General features: G+C 40.1%; 1 protein-coding gene across 10 annotated transcripts in view; it reads left to right on the top strand.

Moving 5' to 3' along the window:
• The window catches only part of FNDC3A (fibronectin type III domain containing 3A), a 118094-nt gene that overhangs the window by 77081 nt on the left and 20794 nt on the right, over positions 1 to 20219 (top strand). For all 10 annotated transcript variants that reach the window (XM_027721305.2, XM_027721314.2, XM_027721309.2 and 7 more), the window contains 7 exons: positions 6826 to 6983; positions 8143 to 8202; positions 11025 to 11163; positions 11766 to 11819; positions 12437 to 12561; positions 16365 to 16539; positions 17159 to 17245. In XM_027721305.2, coding sequence (XP_027577106.1) covers positions 6826 to 6983; positions 8143 to 8202; positions 11025 to 11163; positions 11766 to 11819; positions 12437 to 12561; positions 16365 to 16539; positions 17159 to 17245 — 798 coding nt within the window. The remainder of the gene's footprint in view (positions 1 to 6825; positions 6984 to 8142; positions 8203 to 11024; positions 11164 to 11765; positions 11820 to 12436; positions 12562 to 16364; positions 16540 to 17158; positions 17246 to 20219) is intronic.

Raw genomic sequence — 20219 nt, 5'->3', positions numbered from 1 at the left:
CAGAAAGCATGGAATAATGCTGAAGGCTGACCTGTCCTGGGTTGTCCCACGTCTCAGTGCCCACGTCCAGGGCATGTACATCTAAATCTCCATGGTGGTCTCCACTGTGTACTTTCATTCACACATATCCTTCAGTTCTGTGTAGTATGGGATACATAAATTTTACTACCTCCAGACTCCTATTAGGTTCTGATTTTCTTGAACTTTTGCCTGTATGGATCCCCTATCCTTTCATACATGGCAGTATTAAGTTGGTAACGTGATACTGCTGCCAAATGACCCTTCTACTTAATGAAGTCTTGCTTGAACTTTTTTATGCTCTGAGGTAAGTTGGAGTGGTTCTGCAGATTGCACCATGATGTGTCCTCAGCATCTGAGCAGAGTCACCACCAGTTGTCGTGTCTGTTAACCAAATAACAAAGCAAGCAAAAGAGAAGAAGAGGGGCCCTGAAAAGGCACAAGCAAAATGAAGAATGGCACAGAAGGCTGAGTATTTAATAAGAGGCAACAGAAACACAGAATTTGATGATTGTCTGTATAGCATGTAAATCGCTTTGGAGGGCATCGTATTTTGTGGTTCTGTGTATGTTTGTGGACTTCTAGAATGTGATGCACCTCACAGTTAAGTATCCCGCGTCACTGCGAATGCAGTCCAGATTGCACATACTAAAACTGCTCTTTTGTTTGACCCAAATGATACATATAATATAGTTAATGAGGAGATTCACTTTTGTAAGCCCACCTCTTGTTTCTTTAGTGCTACGGCTCTGACTCAAGTATTGTGCTTTGCTGAAGCACACAGCTCAGAGCTGCAAGGAGGATCAATTGCAGCTGCTTGAATAAGCATACAAAGTAATAAGTAATGCCAAGTTTTCTGAAAAGCATCTCAGAGCACATAACAATAGTGGATTCTTCTGATCTTAAATCTTTGTTCTTCAAAAATACTTTTTTCCTCCTTAGAGGTTTTTTTGGAAATATGCTAGTGTTTTGTGATTGAAAACTGACAGGAATTTCTGAATATTTCTGTAATAGAGCTTTGGCTAGCATTCAAAAAGTCAACTATTGGGATATTATTGAACATCAAGGATAAAGGACAGTATTAAATAATTGCATCTTAGTGAAGAAATTCGTAATTACTGTCCTGTGCTTGTATTATGAGTCTTGTTTTAAAATAGTATATGCTGATGTAATCTAAGATTGCCTGTTATGATCAGGTTCTTAAAATTATTAGATAGATGCCTCTGCCTGAATTAAGGTACAAACAAGACCATATGGCAAAGTCCAATAGTACAGATTTTATTTAACAGTAAATGTGAGGTAGAGAAAGATAGAAAGAAATAGGAAAAAGGGGGAGGAGGGGCAGGGAGAGAAAGAGAGTGACGGAGAGACAGATTAAGTAGAAAAAAATATCACCACTCTGTAGATTCTGACAGTGTCCCGCTGATCCTCTTCTTGTGGTCTTCTCAGTGATGAGAGTTCCAGTCTCGGAAAGTGATGGTTGCAGTCTGGGTCCATCGAGGGAAGCCCAGGATAGTGAGGGAAGAAGCCTGTGTGTTGAGTGAAGTCTGTGGCACTAAGGAAAGTGCCCTATGTCTTTTAATGGGCTTAGGCCACCTGGGGCGGGGAGTTTTACAATGGATGATGTAATACTGGACTGGATCACGGGACATTTCATGAGTCTTTGACACCTTCTAAGGCATTACAGCTGTCTGTTATGCCAGAGGAGTTGAGCCAATTATGGCCCATTATGGCCCATTCAGGCTATGTGTGAATTGTCCTGGTGCTTCCCTGGAGGGGAGTTATCACGGCTGAGTCACTTGTGTAAGGAAAAAGAAACGCTACCCTACCTTGCAGGATTTGCCTGTCTCCTTATCTTGTTCAACACCCGGCTTGTAGCCTGAAGTGTGGGATGGGCCCTCACCACCTGGGCGGTTAGTTGCACGTTGTCAGCTTGCACCTGGATTGTCTGAACCATTAGCATTGTATTCTTCTCCTGGGATAATTGGACAATAGTACTACCATTATCTTATCTCAAGTTCCTGTCACAGTCCAAATTAGTAGGCATATTCAGGGAGGGGTGGACTTAGGTGAGCAGTTGCTTCTTTGCAAAGTTTGCTATAGAGGAAAAAAGTCCTTCAGTCATTTTTAACAGTGTTCAAGCCATAAACACTGTTAAATTTCTGTGGTTCACAGTACCATAGTGCATATATACAATGGAGAAAAGTTTTTTAAAGAAAATTTTTATTTTAGTGATTCTTGACATTTTAATACTTTGCTTTTGTCCCTTACTAATAGTCTTGTGAGGAAGAATATAGCTGAACCTAGACTAACTTACCTTTAAGAATCATTTTCTTAGCTGGAAGTTGAATCTGAAAGCAGTACCAAATGTTCTATAAATGAGTTGAAAAGGACTTGAATTACTTCTCTGATTCTTTCTTGTCAGCTTGCGGCTGTGATTTAAAAAACTTTTTTAGCAACTGAGTGTGGTTGAAAATACTCATACACCTATATGTAAATTTACCGAAAAGCTGCTGAATTAAAAAATATGTAACATCATATAGAATATGGGTCCAGAAGAAAAACCTATATTGCTCACTAGTCACTGCTGCTGACTCTTTTCTTTTTGTCTGATTACTGACCCCTCATGCACAAGCTGTATTTTTGGAGACCCCATACTTCTCCACTGCCATTCTCTGGGGTTGCAGAAGAGAAGGTGGCAACTTCAGTTAGATTCAGGTATATGGGGGACAGGGTTGGAAATTGTTTACAATATTTATCCCTGCCAAGGAGTTAAGTGTTGTACCTCTTGTTCTGTTCTTCTGCCTTGAGCCCATTCTCCTAGGCCCTCAGGTATATGCCTCTTAACACTTGTTCCATAAGTAGTTCACTCCCCAGTGCTCCTCAGCAGGTCTTACTAGTTTAGACTTGCAACTCCTTGGTTTAATGTGAGTGTACATTTCTCATGGGGAACCAGTGTTTTAACCTGGCTACCTTGTTTATTACAGATCCCTCACTTAGATTATAAATTTTTTAGCAACAGGGTTGCATAAGATGGATATGAACTTCAGCCTCATTGCAAATGCAGGATGGATTTATAATTTTAACTTCTACATCCACCAGGAACAGAGCAGTGCCTCACTTGGAGCTTCCCTGCTACATTTTTTCCTTTTTTTTTTTTTTATCTTTTGTCTTAAATCCTGTTAGCCTTTTTGTTTCACTGAATGTTTTTAACAACTTCTGTAAATTCTGTTGAACTGTATCTTTTTGGCTAACATATTTCTCCCTTTTCCCTATTCGCACATGTGTGCGTGGGTATGTACAAATAATTTATATCTGGTTTATACACTGTGGCTTTTTATGCACCTTTAGGATGTCCTTACTTTCCAGCTTCTATGAATACTTTTCACATTGCTCTTCTGGTTCTACTGACTGTTGCATTTAAGTTTTGGCGAATTGGCACAACAAAGCTTCAGCCCTTAATAATATTCTGTAGTCACAGCCTGTTTACACAAAGTAAAACACCAGAACAACCTACATAGTCACTGACTTTTAGCTTGGTACATAATGCTACTTCATTGTTGTAGTCACAGTGTTAACATTTGTCATCTATTATTTTACAAGTCTTCTGGAAGGTTTATACGAGTTCAACAATAAATGTCGCGCTGGGGGAATAACTTGGGATAACAATTTTTCATCCAGTCACAGACTTAACATTTCACCATGTTCTCTGTGATGCTTGTTGATATATAATGATTTTCACTAATACTCTTGAGTTTAATTTTACCAGTCAAAGTCCTGTAAGTTGTCTATTACTCTGTAGTCTGTAATGTTCTCTTTGATCTCCCTCCCACTCTCCCTGCTCTCTCTTTCTGAACAGTTGAAACCTCTAATCTTTTAATGTTCAAATAAGATCTGTGGTGCATTGACTCTGGCTGGGTGCCAGGTGCCCACCAAAGCCCTTCTATTGCTCCCCTCCTCGGCTGGGCACAGGAGAGCTGCCAGGACCCTGTTCCAGCGTGGGCTTCCCACAGGGTCACAACCTCCTTCAAGCATCCCCCTACTCCAACATGGGGTCCTGCACAGGCTGCAGCTGGATCTCTGCTCCCCCCATGGACCTCCATGGGCTGTGGGGAATGGTCTGCCTAACCGTGGTCTGCATCACAGACTGCAGGGGAATTTCAGCTCCAGTGCCTGGAGTACCTCCTCCCCTTCCTTCTTCACTGACCTTGATGTCTGCAGAGCTGTTTCTCTTGCCTACTCTCACTTCTCTCTCTGGCTGCAGTTGTTCTTCTGCAGAGTTGGGGTTTTTTTCACCTCTTCTTAATTCTGTTATCCCAGAGGCACTCTCACTGTCGCTGCTGGGCTCAGCCTTGGCCAGTGGTGGATCTGTCTTAGAGCCAGCTGGCATTGGCTCTGTCAGACATGAGGGAACCTTCTGGCATTTTCTTACAGAAGCCACTCCTGTATCCTCGCCCATCCCACCTACCAAAACCTTGCCACACAAACCCAATACAAGTTGTAATGCCACCTCTCACTCCTACCAACAGCATTACTTCTCTGGTGTAAACAAAGATAGACCAAAATGTAATCGGTCAGGTGTGTAAGACAATTTGGCATTAGCAAAGCATTAGGTGGAATGTTATGTGCAGTTCTGGGTAAAGCACTAATAAAAATGACTCAGTAGGAGATAGAGAACAGTGAGAATGATCAGAGATTTGATGAGGGGAGACTTGAATACTAAGTATCTTCAAATACATAAGAAACAACTGCAGAAGGGAGGGGAAGATCTAGTGTTCAACTCCATGGTGGCTAGGACTAGTAGGCTTAGCTAGTAGTGAGAGAGACAGTGCAAGGACACTAGGAAATAAAAATTCCGCTGTTAAGGTAGCTAAACATAGGAATGGAATCTTAGAATGGATCCTACTAATTCTGAAGTACACTATGTCCCCATTTCTTTCCTTCAGGATCTCCTGCCACCTTCTGCAACTCAGGACAGTGGGATTAAAATTGTCAGAGAGGGTGCTTTTATCAGATTCTTCCCACAACTCCAAAGACTTCCAGAAATGCTAGAATTTTACTGAGGTGGTTGTAGATAGTGTTAGTCTAGTTTGTGATCCCATCAAGCTGATAGTGGAATTTTTCTTACCATACTTTGAATTGTGTTTCCCAAGAATTTCAGTCTATAGTCATACCAGCATTTGATCCCTTTCAGGTTATGATACGCAATCTTGTTAGTGCATAAGTGTTTAGTGACATTATTTCCAAGGCATTGAGGTTCAGACTGTTTGAATTTTTTCTTCTTTCTGTTTTTGTTATCAGTAAGTCATGCCCTCTCTGCTTCATTCTTGAAGTTGACCCATTCAGGTTTTTAGTTCAGTAGATCATTGCAATTTGCGAACACCAGTTGTAAGGATAGCTTTTTGATTCTAATACTCAGGTAACAGATTTTCAAAAGCAATTATTCCCAAAATAGATACATATTACAGTCATATTGTAAAACTAATCATTTCATGTAATGAATGGAATGTGTTTCACTTCTTTTGTGAAATGATTGTAAACAGTAGGTGCGCGCAAGGTACAAACCACAACAGCAGAAGTGCAATATTTATAAGCACCCACAAAATTCTAGGCATCCTTCTATAACAGATCCTAAAGATTTGTAATCACCTGCATGCACCTAGGCACTCACATGAGCATCCCCAGCCCCTTGCAGCATGTGTGGGTTTCAAGCAGCACCCACTCTTCTGGGAGTGTGGGTGCCTCTAGTCACGCGTCTCCATTGTGCATTAGTAGCTTTGCATGTAACCGTGTTGTTCCCTACAATCTGCTAATCCACAGGCCACTGAGAAATTTCTTCACCAGGTCACATGCACACACCCAAGCTGTAGGTCTGTGTCTGCTGCATCCCAAACTGCTGTCACAGCAGCTGAGGTGCAGCTACTCATGGCATCCATCAGGCTTGGATGGAGGCAGCAGTGGTGGCAGGGCAATTTCTTATGCTGTCAGGCCAGGTTTTGATCATTGCTCTGTTCCACTCCAGCATCCTTAGGCTCTGTTACAAGTTTTCACACTGTATTTATACTTCTGAAGCTAATTACCTCTGTGTTTCAGAAGTCTCTTTGTGATTCCCCATTTCCATTTAACGCACGTGGGGATCGCTGCCTTTAGCATGATTAGTCTGCTGGGACAAACACTTGTCAGGCAGTTGGAAGTGTTGCGTTCACACACACTGCTTATACTTGTATTTCTATCACACCAACTTTTGTTATCCAGGCCTTTCTGCAAAGGGTGGGCTGTGCAGGCAAGCAGCACCACAGGAATACTTCAGGACATTGTCTATATATATGTTTATGTATATGTACATGGACCTTGTGAGCATGCCTTCATCTATATGTATGTATATATATTTCATAAGAAAACTGAGTTGGCAAGAAAGTATTAAAAAAAAAAAATCACATTCTGTGTGACTTCAAAGAAAAATGTGCCTGAGTGTGGTATAATGAAGTGCCCAATGTCCCAGGATGTGCTTTGCCTCACCAGCGCTTCAGTCCATGTTTCAGCAGCCCACTGGGTGGCGTTCGGTACCGAGAGATGTCTCTGCCCTCAGCCCCGTGCCCGGGATTGCAGTTTTCTCATGGCACTCCTTGTATTTCCAGCTTGATTTCATCTGTAAAAACAAGTTAGTAGCTATTGTATGAGTAAAAATATTCTGATTTGCTAATGGTATATTATTTTCTTCTCTCTTATTTGATCCTTTTTGGCAAAGTAGTGTTTATATATAATAGCACTTAAATGGCAGAGATCTCAAAAGTTGTGTTTCTGCAGGTGTCAGATATTCAGGCAAGAACAGCACTGCTTATGTGGTCCCCTCCATCCAGTGACACCAGAGAAGACACTGACAAGAACGACATGCCAGAGGTTTATACTTACGAAGTGATGATTTCAAATACTGGAAAAGATGGAATGTACAAAACTGTATACATGTAGGTGTTCGTTATTTTCATTTAATCGCTGCTACATTGAGTTATGTGGGTTAAAACCTCATTTAAAATCTGCTTGTTTTCCAGAGAGTTAAGTAATTGCCAGTTTTGTACAACTGCTATTTTGAAATTAACTGCTTTTTTCAGTAGAATTTGTTTTATTACTGAAGTCACTGCTATCAATTGGAATGTAAAGACTTTGTTCTTACATGTTGGAGGTGTGTTTTAATACCACTTTGCTGTATTTCAACTAGATGCATTAGAAACCATGGGTTCTCAAATAGTGAGATATGCAAGTGAGAAATACAAATTGTATTTATCATTATTCATGTCAGCACATGCTTCTGCTCCTAGTAATGTTATTCCTCCCTTCCCCAAAATTGCTCTTTATAAGAGACAGTCTTATATGAAAAAAATTAAGTAAATTCACTCAGAACACAACTCATAGTAGCAGCAAAGCAAACAAAACTCTTTCATTGTTTCATTCCAAACACAATGGTCTTCAGTCAGTTTTTTGCAACTTGGAGAAACATAACAGTAAAATTTAGCCTTAAAGGTGTAGACCTCTCTAATAATTATAAACCTATATATCTAGCTAGTTTATCATGGTCACCTTCCATGGATTTCATGGAATCACGATATTCCTATCCTAGAAACTAGAGGAAAAGAAATGAGCTTTGCTAACATAAGCTGATGTCAGCAGAAGCAAACTATTTGATGTTACTTAGGTGCCTTTTCTGTTTACTAGACTCTAGCAAGTAGGTATATGCAGTCAGGTACAGTTTTAGATAATTGTTTTTGCAAGGCTGAACTGAGCTTCTGTAGGCCCCAGTACTTTAATGGGGTTTTTTGTGTAATAACATGCATGCATACATGTGCAACTTACTGAGTAAAGAGGAAAATAAAAATTATTTTTTAAAAAGCACAAACAAACTAAAAAGTGCCTCAAAACCACCAGGGCAAAAGAACAAGTAATGCAAGAAGCTTCTAATATTCCAAGATAAATGCATTTACATTTTACTATATTTAGCAACAATGTTAAACTGTTAGCAAATACATTTCATAGAAGGTATGTTAGGTGAGTGGGTTAGATGATATATGTCTTTTTTATAAATGTATGGGATTCTGTAATAGTCTTTAACAAAATTGTATCTCTTTTCAGTGGGGAAGAAAATAAAGTTACTGTAAATGATCTCAGGCCAGCAACTGATTACCATGCAAAGTAAGTATCTCATTTTCTCTTCATTAAATTCAGTGGAATTATTTTAAAAGTTTCATTGTATCTGTGTATTTACATAAGTCTTCAGAGATTGTCTTTAGCATTTCTCACCCTCCTTTGAGTCACAAATGGACATTTTTGGCTTAGTTGACCACTCAGTCCATTTTGGAAAACATATGATGATTAGTGCACCCCTATCCTACCTCCATGCTCTTTGCTTCATGCCAGCACAGCGACCTTTTTCTGTCCTTGGAGCCAGGCACAGATGCGGCTTTCTCTCAATTTTCCACAAGCAGCAGAGGAAAGTACCTAGCACAGGAAGATGCTCACTGCTGGCCACCTGAAGGTCACATTATGCTGCTTTTGCTTTGCTCCAGTAGATCACTGAACCTGACCCCATATGTGCCAGAAAGGATGGCCCCAGCTCAGTGTAACTGTACCCTTCTAGCAGAATTTGCTGCTTCAGGAGGTCAGAAGAAATAGCATAGGATTGGAAAGATGCGGTTAGGTGTTCTTCTTCCCTCTTTGTTTTTAAATATTGGAGAGTAATTTGGAGCTGAGCTTGGCAAGGGGTGCAAAGACTAATAAGGGCTTCTGTAGCTCTGTCAGTCAGAAAGGAAGGGCAGAGAAAGCACATCACCCCTTATGAACACAACTGGCAAACTGGTAACAGCAGACAAGGAGAAAGCTGAAGTATTCAACAACTCTTTTGCCTCAGTCTTCACTGACAACCTCTCTTCCTACTTCTGTCAAGTAGATGGACCGTGAGATAGGGACTGGGAGAGTAAAGTCCTTCCTACTGTAAGAGAAGAGCAGGTTTGGGACCACGTGAGGAACCTGAACCTAAGTCTATGGGACCTGATGAGTTGCATCCCAGAGTCCTGAAGGAATTGTCTGATGTAGTTGCCATCTCCATCACATTTGAAACCACTCTCCATCATATTTGAAAAGTCATGGCAGCCAGGCAAAGTCCCAGGTGACTGGAAAAAGGGAAACACCACACCCATTTTCTTTAAAGGGTAGAAAGGAAGTCTCTGGGAACTACCAACCTGTCAGCCTTACCTCTGTGCCTGGGAAGATCATGGAACAGATGCTCCTAGAAACTATGCTAAGGCCCATGGAAGACATGGAGGTGATTTGAGACAGCCAGCATGGCTTCATCAAGGGCAAGTCCTGCTTAGCCAACCTAGTGGCCTGTGGTGGAGTGGCTACATCAGTGGACAAGGGAAGGGCTACAGATGTCACTTTTCTGGACTTCTGTAAGGCCTTTGAGACAGTCCCCCACAACGTTGTTCTCTCTTAATTGGAGAGATGTGGAGTTGATGGATGGACTCATGGGGGATGAGGAATTGGTTAGATGGTCACATTCAGAGTAGTGATCAATGGCTCAATGTCCGGATGGTGTTCCTGAGGCATCTGTATTGCACCAGTACTGTCTAATATCTTCATCAGTGATATAGACCAAGTGCACTCTCAGCAGATGACACCAAACTGAGTGGTGCAGTTGACGTGCCTGAGGGACAGGATGCCATCCAGGGGAATCTGGACAAACTTGAGCAGTGGGCCTATGCATTCAATGTGGATTGATGAGATTCAACAAGGCCAAGTGCAAGCTCCTTCACTTGTGTCGGGGAAACTGTGGGTATCAGTACAGGCTGGGGGATGAAGGGATTGAGAGCAGCTCTGCCAAGGACATGGAAGTCCTGCTGGTTGGAAAGCTGGAAATGACCTGGCAGCGTGTGCTCACAACCCAGAAGGCCGACTGTATCCTGAGCTGCATCAAAAGCAGCACGGACAGCAGGTCAAAGACGGTGATTCTGCCCTTCTACTCTGGCAAGACCCCACATGGAGTACTGCATCCAGCTCTGGGGTCCCCAGCACAGGAAGGATGTGGACCTGTTAGAGTGGGTCCAGAGGAGGGACACAAAAACAGTCAGAGGGCTGGAGCGCCTCTCCTGTGAAGACAGGGTGACACAGTTGGAGTTGTTCAGCCTGGAGAAGGCTCCAGGGAGACATTTGGTGGCCTTTCAGTATTTAAAGGGGACTTATAAGAAAGATGGGGACAGACTTTTTAGTAGGGCAAGGGATAATGATTTTTGCATCTTCATAAGCCAGCAACCCAGGTCTTATATCCATGACCAGAGGAAAGGAGGTTTTTTGGGGTTTTGGTTTTTTTTCTTTCAAAGGAACAGATGAATCAGAATAAAGTGCCGTTCGCCTAAGGAAGACACAAGGCATAGCTACACAAGTTAGGGGGCAGGGAGAGGCCAGAAGATAGTAATGTATTTCCTTTTAGAGACAAGCTGTTTGAAAAACAAACCATTTCTCTTTGAGACAGAAGCAATAATTCACTCTTCTGAAGTAGGTGGAGAGTTAATTCATAGCCTTCCTAAAGGAGAGGGCAGGGTGAACAGGCTCAGCAAGGTCTTGAAGAAGTACAGAGGAGACTCTGAAAATGTATCAACAGCTTCACTGTGCTCATCTGACGGAAGCACTTGCATATCAGTTAATACGTCTGCAATAGATAATGAGCCTGCAAAATGTTACTGTTATTTCCCAACCAAGGTACAGCTAATAACAGATATATTTCAAATATAATTATGAGACTAAAGCTGACTGATGGTAATGATGTACATCCAAAGTAAAGGATTCTTTTCTTTCAAATTACTTTAATTGACCAAGATGTTTCCAGTTATTTATTTATAACAGTGATATTTTAATAATGAAGCAGCAAGGCAGTAACTTAATTCCGAATACTCAGTTTTCTTTGGAAACTACAGACGCAGATTTTGAAGCAAAATGTTATTGACTCTTTTCCACTTTAGAGTACAAGTAGAATGCAACTGTGTAAAGGGGAGCCCTTCAGAAGCAGAGAGTTTTACCACAACGAGTTGTGAACCTGATACACCAAATCTGCCCAGGATAACTAATCGGACCAAAAATTCTCTTACTCTTCAATGGAAGGTAAGAATTGCTTCACAGCCTTTAAAATAAATATTTTAAACTCTTCAGAATTGTTGTGGATTTTTCAATAAAATATCAGTTCATTGAAATGGAAAATTTTCATCAAACATACTAATTTCAGTTACAGTTCTATGACTGGAAATAGATGCACTGGGTTAAATGTGGCCTTCAGTAAGAAGAGAAGGATTCACAGAAAAGCAAGGAGCCTTTGCAAATAAAGTTACTGAGTTCCGGTCCCCTACTGTACTGTGGAACCGATTCCTTTCTCTGCCATTGAACATGGCTTGTTTGTGCAAAGCAAATTAAGTAGTCTGAAAAGACTGAAATTTGAGCAGAACTGCAATCTAGCTGTTCAGAAAAATACTATAGCATTTTACACAGCTGCCTGAATACTTTTTCAAGATCTAAATTACAAAACAAAACCATAAACACAAAACAAGTGTTCAGTGGATAGGACTGTCTTGGCAAGTGAAACAATTGTATAAGGGGAGCATCATTTGCCTTCTGCTGTTCTTGTCATGGTTTGACCCCTACATACATTTTTTCCTTAAATTGTCTTGTTTTCAGTTAAGAGTTCTAATTTTCTTGTTTTCCTGTTGCAGGCATCTTGTGATAATGGTTCCAAAATCCACAGTTACCTTTTAGAATGGGATGAAGTAAGCAAGTTTTTTCTATTGTATTTTTAATTTCGTAGGTTTTTAAAGTAGTTGCATGAGACTGTGCACATCAAGTTGTGTGAAAATTATGATTTCTGTTTAGAGGTGTGTGACAAATATGGAATTCCTGAAGCAATTATCAGAATATTGCTTAATTTTTTTCCTGGGGAATATAAAATAGTAGGATCTTAATTGCGTGATTCTGCTACTCTTAATAGTGGCTTTTTCACTTGTAATCCAATATTGTGTTCGAGAGCTGACACTGAAGGATCATTTTCCAATGACAGTCTTTCTTCTGTACAAAGGGGGTGGGTCAGCTATGCCTCTGCAAACATCTTGCAGTCCCTACCTGGACAGCTATCCTGAGATGGCAGAGCTGCAGAAGCTTCATGGCTTTTTTTGTTTCAGCCCTGTGGAAATGGGAAATGGAAAGGAAGGGGAAAAGCCGCTAATTTAATATACATACAAAATTTCATATGCTACTACCTCACTAAATGGGAGATTCTTGAGTTATATTTAGTTTCAAAAAATGAGTTTACTTCATATTTGTGTGTTACTATAATTGATGGATGCATATATAATAGGATGAATAATGTGATTCATTTATTCCTTTTTAGGGAAAAGGAAATGGAGAGTTTTGCCAGTGTTACTACGGTCAACAGAAGCAGTATAGGATCACTAAACTATCACCAGCAATGGGGTACACCTTTAGGCTAGCAGCCAAAAATGACATGGGAATGAGGTAAATACGCATACGTTCATTTGGGAAAAACATATGGTGGCATTTAAAGAAAAAAGTCTTTTGTCCAACTGGAATGAACTGAACTATAGAATATTTCAGTTGGAAAGGACCTACAGTGATCATCTAGTCCAATTGCTTAGTTAATTCACAGCATGTGATTAGATTATTAATTTTTCGGATTACCTGTGCCCTACAAATCACTTGACCGTGCTTGAGCAGGGGAGGTTAGATGAGATGACCTCCAGAGATCCCTTCCAACCTCAGCTATTCTGTGATTCCCAGCAGAGCGCATTTTGTTCAGGCCTGGCATGGCTGTGTACTACAATTGCTATGTGTGTGCATACTTACCATATAAATGCTACAAATTTCAGCCCCTCTTAGAAGCAGCATGTGCTGCTGCTGTGCTGACTGGGGAGTACCTCGTTACCATGCTCTCTGCTGCTCTTTGTTCCAGGCAGGTTCGATATGGTGCCAGACCTAAGGTTAGTTCCTGAAGTTGGTGTAATAACAGTTTTCAAGGGCTTATCATCACTCCTTAAATTTAGAGTTGTAGTGATGACAATATAAAAAGATGTCAGTAACTCTTCTGGAGCAGGAATTAAGTCTGGCACAGCTCCCACTGCCACATGTCAGTGTTTCTGTTGTGCTTTGTGCCACGTCCCCTTACTGGGATATTGTCCCTTTATCTAAGGTATCTGTTAGTCTCCCTGGGAAATAGACAGAATAGGACATTACCATATCAGTGAATTCTTTGGAAGTTCTAGAGCTTATTATAAATGCTTAGGATATGTGCTTCTTGCTTTTAATTACTACTTTTCAGAAGTTGGAGAGCATCAAACTTTGTTTTGAATTTTTGAATGAATGGCATGTGCCATGTGCTCTAGGACAACGCTGCTTAAGCAGAGAGGTTGGACTAGATGACCCACTGTGGTCCCTTCTAGCCTGACCCATTCTGTGTTTCTGTGACATCTGATTTCAGTAGAGAATATAAATAAGACCTTGAAAAAAACCCCCAACAATGTGTTTTCAAGTTATGCTTGCACTACTGGGTGCATTAGTTCTTGGGAACGCTTCTTGGTCATCAGGTGAAGTGGATTAACGTGGCTAACAGTCACACTACCGGGGCTCATCACCTCTAGAGCAGACTGCTGGTGTCCATGCTACCTAGTAGCACTTGGACCTTGAAGTCTTGTGTGGCATAAAAATAAGATTTCCCTAGCCATCAGCCTAAAATTGCTATTTTGCATTTGTTTTTTTAATTCACTGTTTGAAATATTATGAAAATTGTGCTGCAGCTTATCAGAGTGGTGTTTTTATAGTGTGAAATAGAGGATGTGTGCTTTGTGTCCTTCCTCTCAAACCATGACACGCTGGTAGAAGGAGGTGCTTGAAGCAACAGTGCCTGCTTGGACAGTGTTGAAGGACAGCATAAAGAGTAGGGAGCCAGAGCTGAAGTCATAACTCATGCTGGGCAGAAGAAATCTTCTGGAGACTATTAAGTGTGGGGAAAATACAGCTGGCTTGGGAGATCTGAGGCATGTGTTGGGAGGCTTTGGAGAGTACTCAGGGAATGTGTTGCATATAGTGCCTGTTCCCATGTCTCTCCTTAAGCGCCTGCTTTGGGCCACTGTCACTGTCTGAAGACAGTATAGTGGACTAGAACAACTGTTGGTGTGCTCTGACAGTCTTTTTTACGTTACTGCCTTCTGGATGATGTTCCTGTAATTAATTATTCTCTTTAGTCTCTCCTGGACTTCGTCTTGATGAGATTTAGTTGGAACTGTTAAAAATAAAAACCGGGAGGGACTGGCAGTTAACCAGGGTCCAGTGCTCAGGCTCTCCTCCTGTTCCCCTTTGGCATCTGAGTGTAAATGTATCCTCTAGGAATAGCTGCACATATTACAAATTCCTCCAGTGTAAGCTTTGAAGACACTGATCAGTTAAGTACCCTTCTTAAACTAATCATGCTGAATAGATTTTTAAATCAGTATTTCATAGCCTTGTGAAGATGTGCTTTATTGTCTTCATGGTATTATTTAATTAAGAAGTCTCTTGAAATAATGTTTATTAGTGTAGAGTGCCTGTTTATTCCTTATAAAGAATGCTGAGAACATTAGGCATCTGGAGACAGAATTTTGTCTAAATAGTTTTACCAACAAGAACAGATATTTTATCTTCGAGTTACTAATTTTTAAATTTAATTCTAACCTCACATGAAACAGTGGCTAAAGAATACTTGAAAAATAAAATCTATTTTAAAAAATGGATAGTATTGTTGTACTTCTGAGGAAATTGTTTAACAGTCATTCAAGTGTGGGTATCGCTGGAACTCTTCGTTTGTTTCAGTGTGTTTTGAAGTGGTTCAATCAAGTAAAGAGATTAAATCTTTTTAAGATGTGAGATCTTTTACCTTATATCTGCTTGTAAGATATAACTCCTTCAGTAGTTTGTTGTGAATAGAGATAGACATAATATTTATATCAAGCCTCTCTTAATGCTTTCTCTAGACTATCTATAAAATTGCTGACCTTTGTTTAGTTAATGTATTGTAGGTATCAAACAATCTCTATTTCAGAGATTTTCTTGCTTGTGATTTCTTACAAGGAAAAAAATTACTTTTCCAACAAATTTAAAAAGTTTTCTCATTTTGCACTTTTTCACTTCTTGCTTGACAGTATTTGACAGTCTGCATGTCCACACAGGCGATATGTCAACTTTGTGTGCTATCAACACTCTTGATAACGTGTTGTCTGTAAGATTATTTTTTTTAAACATCAAAAGTACTTTAATGCAGACGAAAATTTACAGTATGTGCGTTATTATAATGTAGGTTGAGTAAGAGGTATCTTTATGTTGAGGTTCTTCAGGCAAGTCAGGTTCCAACAGGAGCTATTTAACTGGTACAGCTGTTTGAGCCGTATAGAGGATTTCATTTTCAGGGCCTCCTAATGCTCACTTAGGTAATCCCTAGCTTTCAGATTAAAATTACACATTTGTAATTTAATTGTAACATTGGTTTCATATAGTTAAAAAACCTAGATTAGCTTTAGGCCTGTGAATGTTTCTTCAGATCTCACGTAGAAGCAGCAAATGCCACCTGAGAACAGATGGGTTCTTTTTAGTGTAGCTGATATGTTAGACCATCTGTGCAAGCATACTACCTGTTTAGTGACTTTTGCATCCCTCTGTTTCACATGAGGTCTTTTTATATAAATTGTTTGTGTTTTCACCACAAGGTGTATCTAATTGTCATCAGATAAGGTTAACAGTTGTGTTGGAAGATTCACTGGTGTACAGTCTACTTCATTTGTTCTGCAATAAGATTTTCATATTATCAACTCTTAAAGTAGCTTAACATTGAATGGGACTATTACTCTATTTTTCTGAATGACTAGAGAAACTAGTACTTCAAAGTAATCTTGGAACACATAAGCAAAATTTGTTTTGAGGTCTTCCCATATACTCTTTCATGCCTTCATGTTTTCATTTTGAATAGGAAGGACACTGTGATATTAGTATATTATTGCATATAGAGCTCTACTGTTTTAGAATACTGAGTTAATATGAAAAAGTAAAACATTTTGGTTAGCAAAACACTGAAAATCTTTCAATTATGAATATGTTACCCTTGTTCAGATGTTTTGTTACTGACAGACTCATGGGCAAGTTAAGTCATCTCCATGTACCAGCTTGCAATTTTCCATTGTGCTTATGTACAAGAAACTGTCATAACTGTAAGAATTTTGTTTTTCTAGAAATAATTATTGTGTTTAGTTAGTTTACATACTGTCTGTTTTAAACAGTGATTTTAGTGAAGAAGTCCTGTATCATACCTCAGGCACTGCCCCAACCACACCAGCAAGTCCTTTGCTGATTAATGCTGGAGTTACTTGGTTATCCCTTCAGTGGACAAAACCCTCAGGAACACCATCAGATGAAGGAATCTCATATATATTAGAGATGGAGGATGAGAACTCAGTAAGTTTAGAATACTTATTCTCAATAAGAAAAGAGACTAAAATGTGTGTGTTTGATACGTTATTGTACTAAGTGTAATAATTTTGATAGAATATTCTGCAAGGAACTGTATTTTCTGAAATTAAGCTAACGACTTGCCATTGTTGTGACCAAACCACATAGCTTTCTTCTTTTTATTGTGTTTAGTGTTATTAAGCCCAATTCCTCCAAAGACATTTAAATTACTTCTAGCTTTGTGAATTTGTGTGTGAAAGTTAAGCCTTATAAGAGCTGGATCAAAGTAATTGCATCATGAAGTGTGGTCCCTCTAGATGTCATTTCAGCCTAACTATCTTTGTTTTAAAATTAATACTGTTCTACACTTTAAAAGTTTTAGATATAATTTGTGGTGATCCTGTGTATGTTTCTCTTACTGTTCTTTTCTCCTCTTCTGATTGGAAAATGGATAATGAATTCACTCCTCTCAAAAAAAAAATTTTGTGTTTACACAATGAAGGTGCACTCGTTACTTTGTCAGAAAGCATAACAATTACAGTTTGAAACAGTACTTATTTGTATGAAGTACCTTACATCCTCTAGTCTGCAAAGATGTTTCAAATGATCCTATTTAATTCTGCAGGGATATGGTTTCAAGCCAAAATATGATGGTGACGATCTTACCTACACAGTGAAGAATTTGAGGCGCAGTACAAAATATAAATTTAGGGTAAGATTTTTTCATATGTTTGAGTGGGTTTTTTTGTACCAGAGTAGCTTGAGATTGACTCAGAACTGGAGAGGGCCTTTTCTAAGGAAAACTGAATTCAATACCAGTTTCTTACAATTTCAGTCTCTTAAAACTATCGTCTGAACACCTGCTTGATTGTCTCTGTAGAAGGAACAAGAACCTCTGTAAGGGCACAATTGCAGATACCTTGAAACTCCAGGTCATAAGTCCATGTTCTTAACCAGTTCGGGGTTTTATTTGGCTTTTGTATTTCATATACATGGGTAGTATTACTTAGTGTAGCTTTGATAGACTCTAAACATGTCTAAACACAGTTGAGATCATCAAAAAAAATTGTTAGCAAATCATTGATATTACCACGGTGCTGAGCCCATTCTAACAAGTCTTGAGGGCTGAACTTGTTAGGTTAGTCTGGCCTTGGGTGTGATTAAAAGCTAAAAAGAAGCATCTGGCCATGGGAAGGTGACCAAATAGCCATCAAAGACTACAAGAACCTTTTTAGGACATGCACGGTTGCAGTTGGGAAGGCTGAGGATCAGTTAGAACTGAAATTGGCCTGAGGTGTCAAGAACAACAAAAAAGGGTTCTTCAGATATGTGAGCAGTAAGCAGAAGCACAGGGAAGGCATACAAAGGCCCATTGCTAAACAGGACTGGGAAGCAAGTTACTAATAATGCAAATAAGGCAGAGGTTCTCAATACCTTCTTTGCCTCTGCCTTTGCTGTCATAACTGGATCCCAGATCACAGAACAAGGTAGCTGTGACAAGGCTGAGCTTTGGTCTCTTGGAAGGACTCAGTCCTCTCCTGGATGTTAAGAGAAGTGGCTGACATTGCTGCGAGATCACTATTTGATCAGATGTCCCTGGTGACTGGAAGAGGGCAAATGGGAAGAGGGCATCTACAAGAAGGGCCCAAAAGAGGACCTAGGGAACTACAGGCCCATTAGTCTTACTTCAGTCCCTGGAAAAGTAATGGAAAAATCCTCCTACAGACTATTACAAGCCAAACGAAGCAGGTGATTGGGAAAAACCTACACCAAAAGTAAATCGTGCCTGACTAACCTGATCACATCCTACATCAAAGCAACACTTTCAGTTGTCCCAAAGAGATCAGTGGATTTTCTTTACGTAAACTTCAACAAAGCATTCAGCAGATTCCCACAGCCTTCTCCCTGGACGAAGTGGCAAGATACAAACTGAATAGGTAGTCCATGAGATGAGTAGAAAACTGGCCCCACTCAGAGGGTGGTGATCAGTGGTTTTTACTCAGGCTGGCAGCCTGTCTGAAGTATGAGCTCCTAGGGATCGATATGAGGCCCCACGCTGTTCATTTTCACAACTGATCTTGACAATGGGATTGAAAGCTTCCTCACCAAGTTTGCTGGTGCTACTAAACTCAGTGGTCAGATGAATACATCCGAAGGAAAAGCCATTTACAGAGAGACCTGGGCAGGCTAGAAGAGTGAGGTAGAAAAACAGTATGAAGTTAAACAGAGACAAGTGCAAAGTTCTGCACTTGGGTCAGAATAACCAATGAGCCCAGTATAGGCTAGGAACAGCCTTGCTGAAAGGGACCTTCAGGCAAACTGGATCCTGGTCTGACTCTGCAGGGGCATTACTAACAGAGATAAGAGCTAAGATCATCCCACTGTATTCAGCACTTGTTAGATCGCACCTGGAGAACTATGTCGAGTTCTCATCCCCACAATCCACAAAAGACCGACAGACTGGAGATGGTCCAAAGGACACAAAAATTATTATAGGGCTGGACAACCTGCCCTATAATGAAAGTCTAAAGAAATTAGATATTTTCTGCCTGGAGAAGACTCAGAGGGCCCTCATCACAGTTTGCCAGTACTTAAGGGTTGGCTGCAAAGAGGAGGGAGGTTCTCCCTTCGCAAGGAGCCACCTGGATTGGACAAGGGACAATAGTTGCAAGTTGCATCGGGAGAGGTTTCATCTTTATAAGAAAGAAGTTTTTCACAGTGCGATCAAGTAATCACTGGAACAACCTCTCCAGGAATGTGGTGGAGTCCCCATCAGTGGATGCTTTCAAGATATGACTGGACAGGGTGCTAGATAATCTCATCTAGACTCACTTTTCCCTGAAGGGTTGGACCAGATAATCTTTCAGCTTCCTTCCAACCTGGGCTAGTCTATGTTCTTTGTCACTCTTGAACAGTTGCTCTTGGAACAAGGCTAAAGACATGTCCCACAGTATGAATCACAGAATCATTTAGGTTGGAAAAGACCTTTTAAGATCATCAAGTCCAGCTGTTAACCCAACACTAAACCATGTGCCTAAGCACCAAATCTACTCATCTTTGAAATACCTCCAGGGATGGTGACTCAGTCACTTCCCTGGGCAGCCTGTGCCAATGCTTGACCACCCTTCCCGTGAAGGAATTTTTCCAGACCTTCAGTTTAAACTTCCCCTGAGGCAACTTGAGGCACAGTCAGAATAACCTCAGCTCTGCCTACAAGGGAAAAATGTTGGTAGCTGTTGTCATACATAACACCTAAAATACTATTTCTTAAGGAAGAATTGGGAACCGTTGAAGCATAGTTTCTCTTTGCAATATGAAGGGTAACAGTTTAAGGGTTGGTTGGTTTGCTTTGAGTTAACACTAAAGCACACAGGTACTCCTTTTCAGATGATATTTTGCACTTTTGAACATGATATTGTTGGGGTTTTTACATAACTTAATATTTAAAGAATTTAAAATACACAGTATGTTCCTAGCACTATTATGGCCACACATGAATAGCTAATTACCTTGAAACTAGCTTTTGCAGGACTTGGTCACAGTCTTCCTTTGAAAGTAATCTTTCACGTTAAGCATACTAATTACTAGTAAATGTATAGTTACTTACATGTTCTAAGTTTCTCATTAAAATAAAAAAATCAATGTTTATTCCCTATTGTTATTAGCAAAACAGTAAACAGAAGTCT

The sequence above is a fragment of the Pipra filicauda genome, unplaced genomic scaffold (genome assembly GCF_003945595.2).
Source record: "Pipra filicauda isolate LSUMZ 115617 unplaced genomic scaffold, ASM394559v2 scaffold28_size6257848_pilon, whole genome shotgun sequence".
Taxonomy (NCBI): domain Eukaryota; kingdom Metazoa; phylum Chordata; class Aves; order Passeriformes; family Pipridae; genus Pipra; species Pipra filicauda.
This window is presented reverse-complemented; position numbering and strand designations above follow the sequence as displayed.